Below are 19339 nucleotides of genomic sequence, written 5' to 3' on the forward strand. Positions count from 1 at the left end.
AAACTGTCCTGAACCTGGCTGGGACAGGTAGATATGCACCCCACAGGAGCCTTCTGCTTCTGATCTATGTGTCAATCAATCCCACCTCAACTGACTTTTCAAATTTCTTAACTGTATCTGCCTCTGCTCCACACAGTATTTCTCCTGTTCTTCTTGTCTACAGTGATGCTACAAAGTTCCCCATGCAGCAGCTGTTTGTATCCACCTAGCACAGAGGGGTACCAGTATGACAGGCCTTTTCTCTTCCCATCATCAGAGAATTTGCTGTGTCATTTAACAGTCCTAATTTTTCTCACCAGAAAAATCAGAATAACATAACTACTATATTATCAGGTTATGTTAAGTTTCTCTTACTACCAAGAGAAAGAATTGAGGTGTGAATGATTTTCCTTTCTTAAGTAGCTCAGTGGAACAGCCTACATGTCCTGAAAATCTGAAATCTGAAAATAGGCAATTTTATTTTCTTTTTGATTTTAATTTTATAAGGCAAATATGTCAAGCTTATGAAAAGAGCCATCCTTATAATTGTCCTGTTTACTGACTTATATTTACTGAGTATGGCATGCTTTAGTTAATCTAAGCTTTGCAACAATTTATTTTGTAAAACAAGTTCTACCTATTCACTGACAGGTATACATTGTATCGTTATGTTATTAACTATCAGGCATTGGGCTAGGAACTGGGTCATGAGAGTCAACAAAAATTGCATTGTATGTATGTATGTATGTATGTATGTATGTATATATGCATTTGAGACAGTGCCTCACTATGTCGCTCTGGCTGTTCTGGAACTCACAGAGATTCACCTGTCTCTGCCTCCAGAGTGCCGGAATTAAAGAGGGTGTAGGGAGCAAGATTTCTGCCTTAATGGATCTTACAGTCTGGTAGTGTGACAGCAACTGTGTTAGCACTAAGATGGATGTTACTGAGGGGAGGTCAAGATCATTTCCACAGTGAATGAAGTTTGAAGTAAACTCTAACAAAGCAGCTAACCAAAGAATAAACAGAAGAAAAGTGGTACCACGTGCTGGAGAGAAAGTGTATATAAACAACAAAAATTGAAAGTGTATACAAGCAACAAAGATCGGCAGGTGGGATGGATGGTCAATTCTATTCCATGTCTGATGCTGAGAGCTAGAGTCCATGACCATTGGGATGACCACTGGGGGAGGGGGGGTGAGACAGGGTTCTTCTGTATAGCCCTGGCTGTCCTGGAACTCACTCTGTAGACCAGGCTGGCCTCGAACTCAGAAATCCTCCTGCCTCTGCCTCCCAAGTGCTGGGATTAAAGGCGTGCGCCACCACTGTTCGGTGTCCATGACCATTTCAATCTGTCCTGACAGGCCTAGCCTCAGTCACAAAAGCTGCCCAGCAGGAAGAAAAACTAAGGAAACAGTGTGGCGAGTAATTTACCAAGGGAGACTAACAGGCAACTTTGAAGACTAGCAGCCAGCAGCCAGAGGAGGTGATAGAAACAGAAGGGAAGGGTGACCACGAGACAAACCAATCGCCGCACAGCGGCTGCGCACACCCCTGCTCCGGAAGCGGAAGTGCACTTGAGGTCAGGTGTGTTCCCAAGATGGCGGCCCTCAGGACCCTGGTGTCCGGCTGTGGGCGGCAGCTCCAAGCGTTCCTGGCAGGCCCCGCCGCGACCGGCTGGTTATGGCTTCCAGCCCGCGGGTTGAGAGAAGGTGAGTGCCAGGACCCAGAGACCTCCAGGACTTGAGAAGAGTGTTATGACACTTCCGCCAACCCCGATGTGCCCCTCCCTCTCGGCGCGATTCTGAGACCTCGGAGGTGCAGTCCTCCGCCGGGAGCTTAGATGGATGGCTTTACAGACCCTGGCGGTGTTGCTTCACCTCCCGGTTCTTAGTGCCTTCCGAAAGTAAAGGAGAACTAAGAGAAAGGCTTGGTCATTTAAAGATCAAAGAAAAGAGTGTCTCAGAGTTCAGAAAAGCTATAAAGGGCTGAATGTTAATTCTCCCCTATTTTCCAAATCGCCTCCTCCTTGATTAAAGCATGCCGCAAAGCCTGCCTTACCAGTCCTTTTCTGAAAAATGTGATTAGGTGGTCACTTTCTCTGCCTAGGCTACTAATTTGAGAAATAGCAGCCAAAGTGCAAAGGCGGTTGAACAACTAAGACGGAAGCAATTGCTAAATGTTAGGTCTGCATTTCATTAATATTAAATCAGAAATAGTAGCCAGATTCTGGCATCCACTGAGACCTTACTGAAGGCCACATGCTGTGAGTCAAGCTGTGCACGGACTGTAAAGGGAGAAAGCACAGCTTCCTGTGACGCTTGGGTTCTAATGAACTATGTATACATCCCCCACCAATAAATGGAAGCTCTCCGTTTGCACGAAAGAGTACAGTGAGATTCTGTAACCGGAAATAGCAAAGTCAGTTGGAAATTTTCATAAAGAGGATGCTTCTTGAACAGGCTTGTAAAAGGATGGAATTTGGCCGAGTGAAAAGGTCTTTCTGGATATAGTCCTTTTTGTGTTCTGTGGGAAGCAGGAAAGAGTAAGTGATGTAGTTAAAAAAAAAGAAATGATGAGGGAAGGGACATGTCTTTAAAATTGGCCAACCAGGAAATATTAGTTAAAGCTGAGAAGTAACCAGTTGGGAATAGTAATAATTATGGTTGAAGAGAGCAGAAAGAAAGAAAACAAAGGAGCCACTGGATAACCATTGTATATAATTGTATACGCAATTTAGAAGAGGTCTCTTTTTAGTTTTAAACTGTAACTTCATTAAGAGTGGCAGATAAGCTGGGCAGTGGTGCACACATTTAATCCCAGGAGGCAGAGATTGAGTTCAAGGCCAGCCTGGCCTAGAGAGAGTTCTAGGACTGTTAGGGCTACACAGAGATACCCTGTCTTGACAATTAAAAGAAGAAGAAAAGAAAGAGTGACAGATAAAGAATTCACTTCAGAAGAATCGAGAGATAATTAATGGGTGGGGGTGGATGCTAGTAGCAAGTATGCATGGGAATTGAGGCATAAATGAAAGATGGAACCATTGCTAAGAAAACAAAAGGTCCAGATGCTGCCTGGGTAGAGGTCTTGTGGATGACAGAGCAGACAGACTTGGATAAGGTTTTCAGCTGTCCCCCTGCTGCAGCACTGGGCTGAAGCTCATAATGTGTTTGAAGGTAACTACCATGTCAGATGATAATAGCCCCAAATCACATATCCCTTAGGAAGTGTAGCATGTAGCATACAGCTTCTTCTTCTTCTTCTTTTCTTTCTTTTTTTTTTTTTTTTTTTTTTTTTTTTTTTGAGGCAGCGTCTCACTATACTTGCTTTGTTGACCAGGCTGGCCTTAAACTCACAGGATCCACCTGCCTATTCCTTCTGAGTAAGGGCTTCTTAGCTGGAGAGCTTGTGGAATGATAAACTATCTAATCAGTCTTTGGAGTCTTCTCTACAGATTCCTGTGACAACTCTCCTGTCTTAGCCACTGTTTAGACAGCCTGAACCAAAGACTAACTATTGAATCGAATTGATATGCTTTTACGTGGAAGCACTGTCATGTGTTACATTCTTTTGGATCACCCATCTCAACCTTGAAGCGAGCCGTGTGCATTCTCCCCTTTGGTAAGGCACATACAGTTGATTTTCATTGCTCTAGCGAGGATGCTTGTGGCTGAATAGTATTACACTAGAATACATATAACATTAACAGTTGTGGAAAACAAGCCTCTTGTTTTTCAAAGATAAAGCTATATAACTATATTAAGAATTCATGAGACTGAGAATCACGAAGCAAAGAGACTGTATGAGGACCAGGTACCAGGACTGCTGCTATAAACTTTCAGTGAGGGCACTGTTTCTCAGTCAGGGGCGGTCCTCCAGTCCCCATTCTCAGCCCCAAGACATTTGACAAAGTCAAGAAACCTTTTTGGTTGTCAGAACTGGTAGTACCAGCACCTGGTGAGTGGATAGGGATCCCACTAAATGTCTTACAACACACATTACAACTCCACAACAAAGAACCACCTGGCCCAAACTGTCAGCCATGCTGATGTTGAGACAGGCTGGTTTAACACACACACAACGGGGTGGGGGTTAGAGTGGGGTTTGGATTTTCAAGACAGAATTTCTCTGTGTAGCCCTGGCTATACTGGAACTCACTCTGTAGGCTAGTCTGTCCTCAAACTCAAATCTGCCTGCCTGCCTCTGCCTCACCACTGGGGTTTAGAGGCCCATGCCACCCCTGCCGGGCTTTGTTAATCCTGACATTTGGGAGGCAGAGGCAGAGCTAGGAGGATCTCTGTGAGTTCTAAGGACAGCCTGGCCTACTTAAGATTGTTCCTGGCCAGCCAGAGCTACACAGGTAAGCCCTGTCTCTGAGATGGGGGTGGAGGCAAGTGATTGACAGGTCCGTACAGCCCAAAGTGACAGTGAACAGATTATGGAAGAAGCAAGACTGAAGGGAGACAAATGAGGATGCTGTGACTTACTAAGGCCTTCTTGCAGTAATGTGTGAAGTTTTCTATAAACCTTCTACTCAGTCTTCCTTAAAGATAGCTGTCTTTATTTTGTGAATGGGGGAATCCAGTTGTAAAGATGTGGTATTGTGCCTAGCTTGAGCTGTAGGAAGTAGAGTTGAAAGTAGAGGCAGCACTCCCCCATCTCCAGTATAACAGCCTCAGCGCTCTGGGACAGGCCCTGCCTCTTGTTCCCTCCTTTTCTGAAAGGCCCTTAGCAGTTAACTTGCCAAAGAACATTCAGTGATTTCATCAATGACAGTGTCAGACTTAGCAAGGATTGTGTTAGAGATTCCCTGCCTTACCACGCTGAGAGGCCTGGAAGGAAGGACATTCACAACAAGACACCAGGTACACGTGAGTTAACAACTCTGGTCCTAAGGCACAATGTACTCCGATGATGAAAGGCAAATGGGAGTGGGTGTCATCTCTTTCAGTAACCTAAGAACTGCTCTCTGATAGGTTCAGCAGATCTATAGCAAAGACCTTTGAGAGGGGCGAGCAAGTTGGGGGGGTGGGGTTAGGATTTGAGTATTCTGCTAATGGAAAAATGTGTTAAGTAGCAGTAAGACTCATTCTGAAGCCTAGGGCAGAGGGACATTCCATCAGGAATTTCAGGGAAGGGCCACAGGAAGCCATTAAAGAGCTAGCAATTCAAATGATGGAACCGAAGGAGATGGTGCTTGAGGAAGGCATTGGGAGGCCAGAAGCACACGCCTTGCTGGCAGTTAGGCCAGAGAGCTGCCTCCCAGCCACACCATGCTCTGCTTAGATCTCAGCATCCACAGATCCTTGGTTTCCTCAGTTACTTGGTACTGTGGGGCCCTGCACCCCTCTATCATCCGTGTCCCCTCTCTGCCTCCTTTACTAAACAGTCGAGTCTGTACAGCCACAGTTGATGTGTCCATCATGGACTTCTGCACCCATTGCAGCCTCACCATGCCGCTGCTTGCTCCAGGCTGTTATAATTCAGTTGTCTTGGACTCCATCCTGGGAGTATTTGCTGAAGTACTCAGAGGACCTCTTTATGAGGCCTGGGCTTTATTAGTGACGTTCCCATCCTTGCTCTACTTCTCTCCTCCAGGACTGTGCCTTACTGTTCTGCTGTTACTCTGCCCAGGAGGTGGAGCGAGCTGACTTCCTGACTCTAGTGCATGTGCTGCCTCACTTGGAACAGTGAACTCACTGGATCGTTTTGTGGGCAAGGGGTGCCTGTCGTGAGGGCTGCAGCCGCAGCTCTACTTAAAAAGCAGTGCATCTCGGGTGGCTTCCTTCATGCTGACAACTCTTAGGATGCAGGCATGGTTGCATCTTCTCCTAAACAAGTTTTCTCTTGGTGTCTGAACCTTACATAGACCAGCTTTTTTATCTACCTCGCTTCTCTTGAATGTAGAGGGGACCCAGGACAAAATGGATCTCAGGTTTTGTTTGGTTTTGCCATGTTTTGCTATGCACACTGAAAGCAATACTATTTTTGATTCTTATCTCCTCTTTCCAGAGGCTTAAAGTCTGCTCAGGGCCTCTCCAGGCCCCAGCTGGGCCTTCCCCCACTACACTAACTGACCACCCTGATCAGTCTCTGTCTCCCTAGGTTCCCTGGGTCATCCCTCTGGTTTGACAGATTGTCTCTCTTAGATAAGTATCTGCATTTTGTTTTACCCACTAGCTTCTAGAAAGACACTCACTGGCTCGAAGTTGCTGTGGGAGAGCTTGTGAACAGTGGAGCTTGCCATGGGCTTTGATCTCTCTTCCAGGGGCCAGTGGGATGACTTCAGGGTTTGGGTCTTTGCCTAGAGTGATGTGTGTTTCGTTAGACTTGTTTACCTCATGGTTAGGGCCCAAGTGCCTGGACCAAGAAGGAAACCACATGTTTATGCTCTTTGTGTTTCAGGCCATTGTCCTGATGCTGACTTCAGTGGTACAAGAATGTGTCTCTGCTTTCGCTTCCTGAGACTTCTCAGAAACTTACCCCTACCTGCTGCGGCTCCCATTTGGTTGCCCTCTGGCCCTCCCCCAACTTGAGTTCTTCAAAGTAGCAAAGTTTCTAAGGTGCCTGGGTCTACTGTGAGGTGGAGATAGGCTCTTCCTCTGGTCTCCCTGGTCCCCTTGTGTGGGCCATTCTGCAGTGGACACATCGTGCTGACTTTCCCTCTGCAGCTGTGCTGGCTTCTAGGCTAACAACCAGGTTGAGTCTCACCCACATCCCGTTCATGGGTTGGTGTCTGTTCTGGACAAGTAGAACCGTGTGTGAGGTGACGCAGTTTCTTTTAGACACAGGAACCTAGTTCACATAAGTGGCTACAGTGTTTTCCAAAGAAAGGCTCTGGGTTTTTCTGGCCATTGTTTCAGTTTTCTGTGTCTGGACTTGGCCATGGAGGGCTCTCGGGTTGGTTGCTTTGGAGTAATGATTCTTTATGAATGGTCTGCCCAGAAAACAAATGAGGGGTAATTCCAGACAACCTGTGTTCAATTAGGTGTCGGTCACAGAGCTCACTGGTCACAGATGCTGACACGGACTCGGGTCGGGTTAGCATTGCCTTTCCCGTAGGCCCTTCTCTTTTTATTGTTTATATTATGTTTTTGCAGAAGCAGTATATGTTTATTCTAGAAAATATGATAGGCAAAAAGAAGAAGCAGAAGAACCCCCTTCCACGTCTGAGGGAATGCCAGGTCTCTAACACATACCCCACAGCTGGCTGAGGGCCTCTTCCAGCCCTTAGCTGACTTGGGTATTTGTGGTTGGATATTTTCCTAGTGAGAGATCTTTAGCTCCCATGGGATTCTCAAAGTCAAGGATCTCAGGCGCTTTTCTAGTCTATATTATTTCTTATGTTAGTCGGAACTCAGTAAAAGCGAACTGTGGTAGCCAAGCTCCTGTGTACCTGGGCATTTGTATCTGGAGAGGCAGTTCTCAGATGATGGGAGCTCAAGCTTCCCACTGCAGCAGCTCATAGTTAAAAGGAGACAGTGACCACTATGTCAGTCCTTAAACACAGCACTTATTGATGATTTGCTGTACCAGTGTCTTGCTAGCAGCTGTGGCTCTTTCCTTCTAAACGAGCCAGAAGCATGGGAGACTCTCCAAGAACAGTTGCTGTGTGTGAGCTGGCAGCTCTGAGTACCATGGCCTTGTCATTCAGTGGCCGAGTGAGGTGAGATGGGAAGTGTGTGCAGCTGATGGTCTCGCCTCAGACATCAGGAGGCCCTGGTACAGTAATAGAACATAACCCTATAGGGAGAGATGAAGAAGGATGGAGCAGAGAGTATTTTCCTCATGACCAGTTTCATGCAGCTTGACATGGGATTCTCAGGATACATTTTGGGGAGTGGATTTGTCTCACTGATAAGCCACCATTGGAACACAGTGTTGTGTTTTAGATTACAGAAACCACTTTGGGCTGATTGAGTCTGCAAAGGGGCATGTGCAAAGGGTACTTCTCATCCTTCCAAACCTGCCGCTCCAAAAGCTTTCTGGTTTACGTTTGTAGCCCAGGCTGGCCTCAAACTCATAGCAATCTTCCTGCCATCGTTATTCAGTTTGCCAATTCTTCTGGACAGAATCAAGATGAATCTCAGCTTCAAAAGGCAAAAAAAACCAGCCTGGAGCCCCTTCATCCTACAGAGATGCTGCAGCCTGAGCGTCCCAGGCTTGCCTACAGTCAGCCTCAAGGGCACAGAGCCCTGGCACTTAGGGGTGATCCCTGCTTACTCTCCATCCCAGGCAGGGGCCGTGGGAGAGTGCAGACGGAAGGCTCCTCTCCTCCGCCTCTGTAGAATTTGAGCTGTTACTTGAGACTCGCTGTTCCTTATTAAATGGCTGACCTAATGTTTCCCCTTTATCTCTGTAGTGGTGAAGATCCAAGAAGGGAAGACGACTGTAGTAAGTATCGCTGCGTTGGCCACTCACGACCTCCTTAACGTTCGGAGCCGCCTGGCTGCTCCTCTGAGGGATGGTGGACGGAGGCCCAATGTGGACTCCTGGCTCCAGGATCTGCTCCCTCTGAGACCATAAATCCTGAAGTCTACTATTTCTCGGCTGTGTGCCGTAGTGTGGTTAATCAGGAACAGTCGCTGTGCCTGTGCTGAGGTATCTGTTACTTGATTAAAGTGACCTTTTGTATGACAAAGTCTCAGAGGCCTTTACTGATATGTTCTCTGGCAGGTGATAAATCAGTTTCCCAAAGGGGAAACTAAGGCAGTATTGCCGGCCTACAGAGCTAGAGTTAGTTGGCCCAGGGCCAGGGGCCTGCCCTTCTGAGCCTTGCCGTCTGTCTGGAATGACTTAGTACCCTTAACTGATGCATTAGGAGGTGGCAGGCCCTAGGCCCCAACTTCACTGCCTGGCGCCCTGGCTTGTCTTTTGGTAAGAAAGCTGGAACGATTCTTCCTCCCATGCCCCCCTTTCCCTCACTGGGCCCATGTCACCTCCCTTGGGGAGTCAGTCATGGGGCCTAGATTATCCCATAATCCTTAAAAGACAACCTTGTTTTCACATGGCCTTCTATCCCTCCAAGAAATTCTCAGCCACCTTACAGAGCTCCCAGAAGGCTCGAGAACTTCCATGTTGACCAGGGGCTTAACCTCTCTGGCAGTTAGCCAAATGTACTCTCCCCTAAGACAGTCTTATCCCTGGGAGAAACCCAATCATTCTTCTCTCAGAATACCTCCTTGGCCTGCCCACTGATTAGCATCCACCCAATTCTTACTGTTTAGGGAACTTCATATCCTTAAGGCACTTCTCTATTCACTAATTAAAACCTAAAGCAATCTGGCCATGATTGTGCATATCTGTAATCCCTGTACTTAGAGAATCTGGAGTTCAAGGCCACCCTCAGCTTTATAGCGAGATCAAGGTAAGCCTGCCCTCCATGAGACCGTGTTTCAAATGACAAAAAAGCTAAAAAAAAAAAAAAAAAAAAAAAAGCATTCACCCTATAACTGTATGATGGAGAAAAGAGTGGCATCAGTCTTTTTTGGTTTTGTTTTTTGAGACAGGGTCTCTCTGTCTGTGTAGTCCTTACTGTCCTAAAAATCTATGGAGACCAGGCTGGCCTCAAAGTCACAAAGATCTGCCTGCATCTGCCTCCTTAATGCTGGGAGTAAAGGTGTGCGCCATCACACCAGCTGCTCTCAGACGTTTGAAGTAGCATATTGCCTGTGCTTTTCTGGGTACAGAGTGCTCAGTGCTAAAGAGAATCCCCCAGCCACTGCAGCTCCTACTATTACAGCTGCTGTCCTGGGTCCAGCCTTTCTTTCTTTCTTTTTTTTTTTTTTAAGCTCAGTAGGATCCTTATTCTGCTGCTGGCTGTTTCTGCTTTCCCTTGAAGACCCTGGCAGACCATGTCTGGCTATCTCAGCTGCCATCTTCAGACTCTTCAGAACTACATAGTTCATGACCAGTACCAGCATCTCCCAGAGGCTCTGTTAGGCATTCAGGATTGAAGGCTTACTCAACAGCTATTGGTGCTCTTCGCATTGACTTTTTGTAAAGAGGTTTTTTCACGTGAGGCGTGGATCTGCTGTTTGTAGAAGGCATATGGAGACACTGGCTCTGGGGTGAGCCCATGTATGCCTGGCCAGGTGCTACTATGGCTGACTGGCTGTTTATCCTCCAAAGTAAGATCCAGCGACTGCCGCACAGAGCTGTGGGCGGTAAATAGACTGGTATGTGTGAGCCCGTCTTAGCACAGAACGGAGCACAGTAGGCCAGTGGATGTTCACTCTCTCCTAGGGCCCGAAAGGCCCCTCCCACGCACCTTCAGATTTTCCCTGGCCCACAGCTTCTCTCTGACGTGTTTAGGGTTGCCATGGTAGAAGCAGGGGTGGGTAGTGGTGCCTGGCATAACTGAGCAGAACTTCTAGCCTCTGTCCCTTGGCCAGCCCCAGCCCCAGGACAAGGTTACTTTTGTCTCAGTGCCTCTCAAATCCATCCCACTGTGCTCTTGGGCTAAGCTCCCCTGCAATTGAAGCTGACTCCCAGATCACTGCTTTAGGACACTTAGCCATCCCAAGGCTGGGTCTTAGGATACATCCCTGATGGGAAGGTCATGTCACACGTGGCCTCTGCAGACTATTTAAAAGGTGTTATCCGGGGGCTGGAGAGATGGCTCAGTGGTTAAGAGCACTGACTGCTCTTTCAGAGGCCCTGAGTTTAATTCCCAGCAACCACATGGTGGCTCACAACCATCTATAATGGGATACAATGCCCTCTTCTGGTGTGTCTGAAGATAGCTACAGTGTACTCATATACATAAAATAAATAATTTTTTTAAAAAGGTGTTATCCAAAGTTATACAAGTAAAGAGAACTACAATCCCAGAACTCACTCCAAGTATAAGGCCAGCCTACTCTACATTATGAGTTCAAGCCAGCTAAGGCTACCTAGTGAGCCCCTGGTTGTTTTTTAGAGGTTGTGTTCATCCGCCAGGGTTTTCTGTGTTTGCAGAGGGAGAGAGGAGCAGCAGTGCGCACAGACGCTTGCTTGTTTTGCTGTTCTCAGGGTTTCTCAGCTACAGCGTTGCCTGGTGCTCTTTGTTGTGAGAGATGCCCTATGTATCTTTGCTAGATGCCCATAATACCCCTTCTCCAACTGTACAATCAGAAATGTCCCCACACATGGCCAAAGGGAGTTGCAGGGCACACATCACCTCTGGTCAGGACCAGCATTGACTTTGTTGTGTTCCATAAAGCTGGGAACAGTGTTCTCTGCAGATGAAGTGCAGAATAGGCAGACATTTTCTCTGAATAGTACATCTTTCTCTATGCCATTTGGGACTTTTTCTGTGTGTGTGTCTAGCTGTCTGTATGGACACATATGCATGTTTTTGGAGGCCAAAAGAGGACATCAGATTCCCCTGGAACTGGATGCTGGGAAACCAAGGCCCAGTCCTATGCAAGATCAGGACGTACTCTTACCTGCTGAGCCATCTCTCCAGCCCCCATCTGGAACTTTTAACCATGAGCATGTGTCACCTTTCCCAGAGGCAGGGGAAGCCTAGGGTTCAGATATTTTATTATGGCTTGTCCGGGAAGGAAAATAGCATTCAGTTGAACAGCAGGCCGTTCTTCTAGTTCAGCAGTTCTCAACCTGTAGGTCTCGACCCCCAAAAGACCATCAGGAAATACAGATATTTACATTACGATTCAGAATAGGAGCAAAATTAAATCATGAAGTAGCAATGAAAATAATTTTGTGGTTAGGGGTTACCTGTGGAACTGTATTAAAGGGTCGCAACATCAGTAAGGTTGAGGTCACTCTTCTTTTGTTTTTTGTTTTTTGTTTTTTGTTTTGTTTTTCGAGACAGGGTTTCTCTGTATAGTCCTGGCTGTTCTGGAACTCACTTTGTAGACCAGGCTGGCCTCGAACTCAGAAATCCGCCTGCCTCTGCCTCCCAAGTGCTGGGATTAAAGGTGTGCGCCACCACCGCCCGGCTCGAGGTCACTCTTCTAAGTTACCAATTTCCATGTCTGTCTACATTGTCATTGTCTATTTTTGTCTGATTTGAAGCAAGATTCATACTGTATAACCTCTGCTGGCTTGGAACCTAATACCATGTAGCTCAGGCTAGCCTTGAACAATTTTCCTGCCCCTGCCACCTGGTGGCAGGATTACAGGTATTCATCACCTATCTGGCCACCAAATAATATCCCTGTGGCCAAGGCCCAGCATATAGCAGCTACAGAAAATCTTCACTGTGCAAGTGAACCTGTTAGTTGCTGCCATGTGGCCCCCAGAAGTAAGCTCTGACTGGCGTTCATGCAGGGTGCGCTCAAAGTGGATGATGTCATGATGTCGTGTCTGACCATGGTTCTCACACTGGACTTTTTTTTCTGCTTCTTAGATTGAAGGCCGAGTCACAGAAACTCCCAAGGCAACTCCAAATCCCCCTAATCCCTCAGGCCAGTGCCCCATCTGCCGTTGGAACCTGAAGCACAAATATACCTATGAGGTAAGTGTGGATGTGAAGACCGTACCCTGCATTCTATGGAGTCAGGGGCCTCTTATCTTGAGCACTGTCCTCCTTATGTAGTGACAGCTGCATTCCACAAGGCTGTCAAAGGCAGCACATTGTCTGGTAGCTGTCAGCCCTGGCCATGGGATAGACTCTAAGGTGCTTGACAGAATCCTGGGCTGGGGGCTGGAGAGATGGCTCAGTGATCAAGTGCACTGGCTGCTCTTCCAGAGCACATGGCTTCAGTTCTGAACAGGATCACAGTGGTTAAGAACTGTATCTATCAAGTTCCAAAGAGTCCAGCGCCCTCCTCTGGCCTCCACAGGCATTGCATGTAATGGTGCTCACACGTACATGCAGCCAAAACACCTGTATGCATAAAATAAACATAAAATCTCAAGAATTTTTTTTTTGTAAAAACAAATAATGGGGCTGGAGTGATGGTTTACCAGTTAAGAGTATTTGCTTCTCTTGCAAAGGGCCGTAATTTAGTTCTAGCCCCCCACATGACAGCTCACAACCACCCAGAACTCCAGGTATAGAGTGGTTGATGCTCTTTGTCCCCCAAGGATACTGGGGAGCACGTGGTGCACATATATACATAGAGGAAACTCATCTAGACACATTTTTTTTTTAAAGGAAAATCACTGTTCAAACAACTCAGCGTCAAACAGACCCAATCAGCTTGGCATTTTTAGAGTTCTTACAGGTTGTGGGGCTGGAAGCCACTACTGTACTTGTGGCCTTGCTCGGAATGGCAGGGCTAGTTCTCCCATGGATGCAGTCAGGTCTGAATTGGGCTCTCCTCCCCTTAGATAATGAGACAGTTCACAGTGTGATCTGCAGACACATTCTCCACAGTGGAGCTCCAGACTACCCAATTGCTCTAGCTCTTCCAGAACAGCTGCATCTGGGAAAGGAGATGATTGTGACCATACCCAGAAGCAGACAGCATAGCAAGTGTGGGGCCTGCTCCGGTAGGCCCTGTCCTGGCCAGTCACAGGCCTTATATAGCTCACTTAGTTCTCGTTCTCCCCCTCTCTCTTTCTCTCTCCCTTGAGGAGTGTACGTGTGAGGGCACAGATGCCAAGGCACAGGCATGGGGGTCGGTCAATTCTCTCCTTCCTTTTTGTGGACCCCAAGGATGGAACTTAGATAGTCAGGTATGGCAGCAAGTACGTTCCCTGGCTGAGCCATTTACCAGCCCTTAGATTTCTGATTAAACCTATGGAGTAGGGACTTCCTCGTCCTTGCTTTGCAATGAGGGAATCTCAAGCATGAAGAAGTTAATGAATGAGCCGCAAGCACCCAGCACTAAGTATCAGAACTAGGCTTCAAATCCAAGGTGCCAGGCAGAGCCCGTGTGCTAACTGCTACCCTGCAGAAGACAGGACGTGGCTCTGGATACCCCACACTTGTTCTCTAGAGTGCTCACTGGTGACATGAACACTCTATTTTGGGGTTTCAGGTGATTCAGGCTCTGGACCAGTTTGACCTGTGTTGCCCCAGTTCCCCCTTTAAGGCACAGAATGACTAAGGGCAAAGATCCTTCCTGGTCGGGTGATAAGACCAGGAAGATCTGAACAGCGTGACCCAACTAATCTCCTGGGCGGGAACATTGGCTTCAGTACACCCCCAGGTGTAGGGGCAGGAGCAAGGCTCTCCCCCGCCCTAGGTCCTCTCAAGTGCCGAACGAGTGCAGCAGAAGAGGCTGAGGTCAGGGCCTCTTCTCGTGGATGCCAGCGAATATACAGGCATGCTTGTAATCTCAGCTGCAAATAGGGAGGCCACGCCCACACCTGCCCAGACACACTGGGCACTCTCCTACTGGCGTTTCCAGGAAATTGATTTGGCTCTGTTTTTCCAAGAGAAGAATCTAATTCTCTCCAAGGTAAAGGCTAAAGTTACTTTTCCTTTTCCCCTTTCCACTAGGAGCACTGATGGCCCAAGCTGTGTGCAGCTGTTGGCTGCTTGCAGCCTGCAGTGAAGAGTCTGAGGATCCAAGCCAGCATGTTAGCTGTGGCTTAGTCAAGTCTTGTTACCTGCTTCTGATGAGTGTAGGGCTGAGGGTTCCGGACCTGGGTCCCTAAAAGCTGTTTAGTGATTAAAACAGATTTGCAGCCGTACTGCAAATGGCTGCCAAGGCATCAGACTGTTAAAGGGACAAGCGGCTGCTGAAGGTGGCATTGGGCCCTGGCAAGGGCAAGTATTAACTCTTTGAGCCATTTGTAGTGGGGGAGAGGGTTTGTCCTTCTTGCTAGACTTCTCCCACATGGTTTGTTAGGTGTGGGGGACAGGGAAGCCTAAGGCCCCTTCCCTTCAGGATAACAGGGCTTAGGGAATGTCGGCTGAACTTCACATCTGGCTCCCTCCTCCTCAGCTTAGGTGCCTGCCTAGCACCTGAGCAGAAACAGCTGTCTCTGCACTTCACCTGTGCTATCTCGATTGTGGGACTGAGGTGAAACAGGCATTCCTCTCGTGAAAATACTTTATTTATATGTCCCATCAGCAGAGGACAATGGCCACCAGACATCTTATACCAAGAAAGTCTGGTAGTAAAAGGTTCACTACAGCATTTCTGGTCTCATCTGACGATGTCAGAACATTTTGGAGGAGGTGCTGGGAGCCCTGCGGAGCCCATGGTTCAGGTTCCCAACATACAAGCAAACCCAGCCGACCCACATTCCTATTCTTGGTTTCCACTAGGATGTGTTGCTGCTCAGTCAGTTCATCCGGCCTCATGGAGGCATGCTGCCCCGGAGTGTCACAGGCTTGTGCCGGGAGGAACACCGAAAAATCGAGGAGTGCGTGAAGATGGCTCATCGAGCAGGTCACAGTACCCAAGGCTAAGGGGTGGTGGGGACTCCAGTTCCTCCTCCCAGCCAGCTGTCACAGCTGGAAGAGAGGTGGTGAGCGGAATATTGATTAAGTGCGACACGCACACACGCACGCACACACGCATGCACACACGCACGCACACACGCACGCATACACGCACGTACGCACGCACACACGCACGCATACACGCACGTACGCACGTACGCACGCACGCACGCACGCACGCACGCACACACACACTTCCTGCCTACTCCTGTGGTCTGTACCCGGGGCCCCTTCAGAACTGTGAAGACTGACCCCTCATATGTTCTTTCTTCCACTCAGGTCTGTTCCCAAATCACAGACCACGGCTTCCAGAAGGATGCTTACCAAAGGAAAAACCCAATCTCAACCGGTAAGAAGACATGCATACAATTAACCCAAGCATCCCGGGGCCTCTGGATCTCATTGCATTCTAGGGGAGCTTGTCCCATGGGTCTCACAGCAGCCCAAGGAGCTGGGGTATTGCTTGTCTGCTCCATTCCCAGCCAGCCCAAACACACACCTACTGTTCCTGCCATGGCTGTATTGTATGCTATTTGCCACCTTCCTGGCCCAGCTCTTCTCTTTCTGTCCTAGAGGGCCTTGACCCAGGGGCAGGGAAGCTGCTGGTTGGGCATTAGACTGTGTCAATCCCTGTTGGTACCACACAGAGCTGCTATGGGGAAGTCAGAGCACTTCTACAAACTTTGATGTCCCAGCCCTCTCTAGCTCTGGGGTCATTACAGGGCAGAGCAAGGCCTTAGCTGTGGGAGGACTGTCTGGGATAGGGTGACGTGTACAGTGTTGCATCAAAGCAGCCTGCATAGCCAGCCACCACCAGTGCACGCTCTGTAGTCATGCAGTTAACAGCCCACACAACTGCCATGCCATCGAGTTATCCTGAGAACAGATGCAAATCAGCCCTCCAGCACCAGCAGGTGGCTATGCAGGCCCCTCCTCAGTGAGAGCAGATTTTCACCTAACTCTCAGACAGCTGTCCTATTGCTGGTTCCTCTTTCCCTGACATCACTAACGGGCAGTTGGATCTATAATATCCCCTTGTTCAGCCAAGAGCTGGGTCTTTAGAATTGACTTTGCCGTTCTTATGCCGTGACCAGCAGCTCCTCTCACCTCCAGTGTGTCAGGCTGCCTCTGGTAATAGTGAGGAAGACACTGCAGGACTGAGGCAGAGCAAGACTCCCCAGCCCCAACCGACCGCGGCAGAGATCCCGGCCGGAGCCTAGGTGGAGGCTGGGAGACCTGGTTGCTAGGCAAAGAGGGCAGAGATAGGTAATATAGGTGTTGCGGTAAATCTCTTGCCCATGGGGAATCCATAGAATAAAGACACAAGTCAATAAGTATCAAATGAATGCCAGGCTCCTTCGCAGCCCCTCCCAGGAGTGGAGTTACCATGACAACAAGAAGCTAGGGCTATCCACCACATATAGGCATGCTTCTTTGTGCCTTGCCTCCCCCATCCCTAGATTCTGAGCCCAAGCTGAGAGGGCTAGGCTATCTGCCAGCAGCCCCAAGGAGCAGGGCATGCTCTGGTCGTTTGGGGTTGAGCCCACCCCCAACCCTGGCTTTTTAAGAGACAGCAGCAAGCCTGAGGACACAATCCATCCTGCCCTCAGGCCTTTGAAGCTAGGCCAGGCTCCCTCCCTTACATCCGGTGTCCTTCAGTGTGACACAGGATTGATGATGTGTAGGGGCTCTTGAGTTGCAAAAGGCCATCCTGGGGGAAGGGAAGTCCTGGCTCAGGAGGTACTTGATCTCTGTACAAGGGACACTACGATTACACCCAAAGGTCCCTAAGCTGCACTCAAGGGCCTAGGTCCGGCTCCCTCTCTGTGTCCTCAGTACCCTGGGACAGCACTGGCTTCTCCAGCAGAGAGGATAGTGCACCCTCTCCTTCTCTCCTGTGCTTAGTACGTGTGTCCAGGCCAGACCCTGCTCAGGAGAGGGAGGGAGGGGCTGGCTTAGGAAAGCCTTGAGTTCTAGCCAGAGCTGAGGTATCCACAGAGCTCTTTGGATGCCCCCCAGCCTACCCCAGTTAGCTGGCTGCTCCGTGTGGCACAGAGGCAGCCAAGGCTTACTGAGGAGCAGAGGGTAGCTTTGGAGAGTCTGCTCAGCCGCGGTCTTTGAAGTCCTTGAGTCCTGGTAAGCACCCTGTTTCATGGGCCTGTTCATAAACCCCATCTTCACCTCTCCCTCTGGGGACTGGGAGAGGCCAGCAAAAGGGCCAGCTGGTGGTGAGGGAACTTATGCTGGACTAACCTGTTGTCCTAGAACAACTGACCATAGAAACAGCAGCCCCTGTGCAGGCGGTGCCCCAGTACAGGGTTGGTATCTCCAGCCAACTAAGGAAGGCCTCATCTTCCTACCTCCTGTGCCCGGCACTCATGGGTACAGGATGGACCTCCCGTAGCTTTCCCTCTGCATGAGGCTAACAGCTGAAGACCAAGGTCCAAAGGAGCGTGATGGAAAGGCGTGAATCAGCAATCCTTTGTCAGCCAGAAGATGTCAGCCAAAAAATAAATTTTAATTTCTGCCAGGAATACTAGTTTTTAAACTAATACTTGAGGGCCTCTAGAGGCAGCCAGGGCAAGCCTCAACTTCACATAGAACACAGGAGGACCCCTGGCCTTTGTGGCTGAACTCTGAGTATGAAGGCTGGGCCTTCCTGATCAGGAGCCAGGTTTCATTATGAACAGAGTAAATCCCAGTCTTGGGACTATGAACTACTCTTCCAGGAACAATCAGCCTAGGCTATCCCCAGAGAGGCCAGAGGGCCATGGGTGGCCGCCATCTTTCCCTGCCCCTCCCACTTACAGAAACCTGCTGGACTGGGACTGCACGGTTGTGCTCATCCCTTGCTTCCTATTGGGTGAGGGATGGGGTCCTGCAACGATTGGGGTGCCCTGGGAAGTTCCCTGGAGGCTAGGGCGTCTAAAGGAGCCAGCTGGGAAGAGTGCGAGCTTTCTCCAGGCTCTGTCTTCAGGCCAGAGACCTGCTGTCCAAGCAGCCTCTTCTCTGCCTTCTGCCTGCACTGTGGATGCACACTGACAACAAGATCAAGGGAGCCGGGCCTGGACTGCCTGACCCTGCCTCAACCCTGACCACGCACTTGTGGCAGCAAGAGCCCAGCCCATCTGTTTACAAAACAGCAGTTTCTCCTCCCTCCCCCCAAAAAAGGATTTGCCTTTTGACAAAGGAAAACTGGTGAAGGAGGCTGCACAGCCCCTGCAGCCCAGCCCCAGGAGACAATGTCTGGCTCTTCCTGCCTGCCCATCAGGCAACCTCTTTGTGTTCCCACTACAGCTATCTGACTCGCTGGGCTCCCAAGTCCGTCAAGCCGATCTACAAGAGAGGCCACCGTTGGAACAAGGTGGGTATGGCTGTAGGGTCCCCACTCCTGAAGGACAATGTCTGCTACTCCAGAAGGCCTCTGAAGCTGATGCATTAATGGAGCAACACTGCTGAAGCCTGACTAGACCCTTCCAGAAGATGCACTTGCCCCTCCCACCAGAACCACTGTCCTTCACAAACAGCACAAGGATGTTGGAACTAACTTCTGTTCCTTGGATCTGCCCAGCTGTGGTGTTGGGAGCCTGGGGCAGCCAGGAGCTGGATCTCCTGGCCACTGTGGTCTTCTGACTGGCTGGGGCTGAGGTCAGAGCCGGGGCAGGAGACTTACCCAAGGAAATGGAATAAAGCAGGCTCTTTGCTTCCCCGTGTGGTCAGTGCTTACAAGTATGGACCTGTGCTAGTTCCCCGCCTGTGCAGGGTATGGAACTGTGCAGTGGGCCCTGCCAGTGTGGCTGGAGCAGGTCTGTCATCTGCTGGTGGGCACCACACTGTAGTCGGAGGCCTAGTGATTGTCAGTTACTAGTGGCTTACAGTTGAATCCAGGAACTTGAGCAGGCCTCTGAGCACCCCTTCCCATCTGTCTCCATCTGTCCACACTTGGTGCCTCTTTCATTAGCTCATCCCAGGCCTCTGCCTCTTGGTTCAGAATTACATTTCCTGGCCTTT

General features: G+C 49.2%; 1 protein-coding gene across 2 annotated transcripts; it reads left to right on the forward strand.

The window, feature by feature from the left end:
* Nucleotides 1-1537: 1537 nt before the first annotated feature.
* Nucleotides 1538-19035, forward strand: Mrps18a (mitochondrial ribosomal protein S18A). Of its 2 annotated transcripts, XM_034521670.2 has the most exons (6): nt 1538-1691; nt 8342-8373; nt 12335-12442; nt 15152-15275; nt 15608-15677; nt 18626-19035. In XM_034521670.2, exons 1-6 carry the CDS (start codon nt 1580-1582, stop codon nt 18768-18770), a joined length of 591 nt encoding a protein of 196 aa, XP_034377561.1. In that variant the 5' UTR covers nt 1538-1579; the 3' UTR covers nt 18771-19035. The 2 variants fall into 2 exon arrangements, with proteins under 2 accessions (XP_034377561.1, XP_076771398.1); XM_076915283.1 differs by lacking the exons at nt 1538-1691; nt 8342-8373; nt 12335-12442 and adding an exon at nt 12493-14336.
* Nucleotides 19036-19339: the final 304 nt, after the last annotated feature.

The sequence above is a fragment of the Arvicanthis niloticus genome, chromosome 17, assembly GCF_011762505.2.
Source record: "Arvicanthis niloticus isolate mArvNil1 chromosome 17, mArvNil1.pat.X, whole genome shotgun sequence".
Lineage (NCBI taxonomy): Eukaryota > Metazoa > Chordata > Mammalia > Rodentia > Muridae > Arvicanthis > Arvicanthis niloticus.

Excerpts from the sequence above, each read along its gene's own strand:
- Mrps18a (XM_034521670.2), top strand. The coding sequence starts at position 1,580 with ATGGCGGCCCTCAGGACCCTGGTGTCCGGCTGTGGGCGGCAGCTCCAA. Across the intron at positions 8,374-12,334 it reads AAGAAGGGAAGACGACTGTA|ATTGAAGGCCGAGTCACAGA; the intron begins GTAAGTATCGCT and ends TCTGCTTCTTAG. Across the intron at positions 12,443-15,151 it reads AGCACAAATATACCTATGAG|GATGTGTTGCTGCTCAGTCA; the intron begins GTAAGTGTGGAT and ends GGTTTCCACTAG.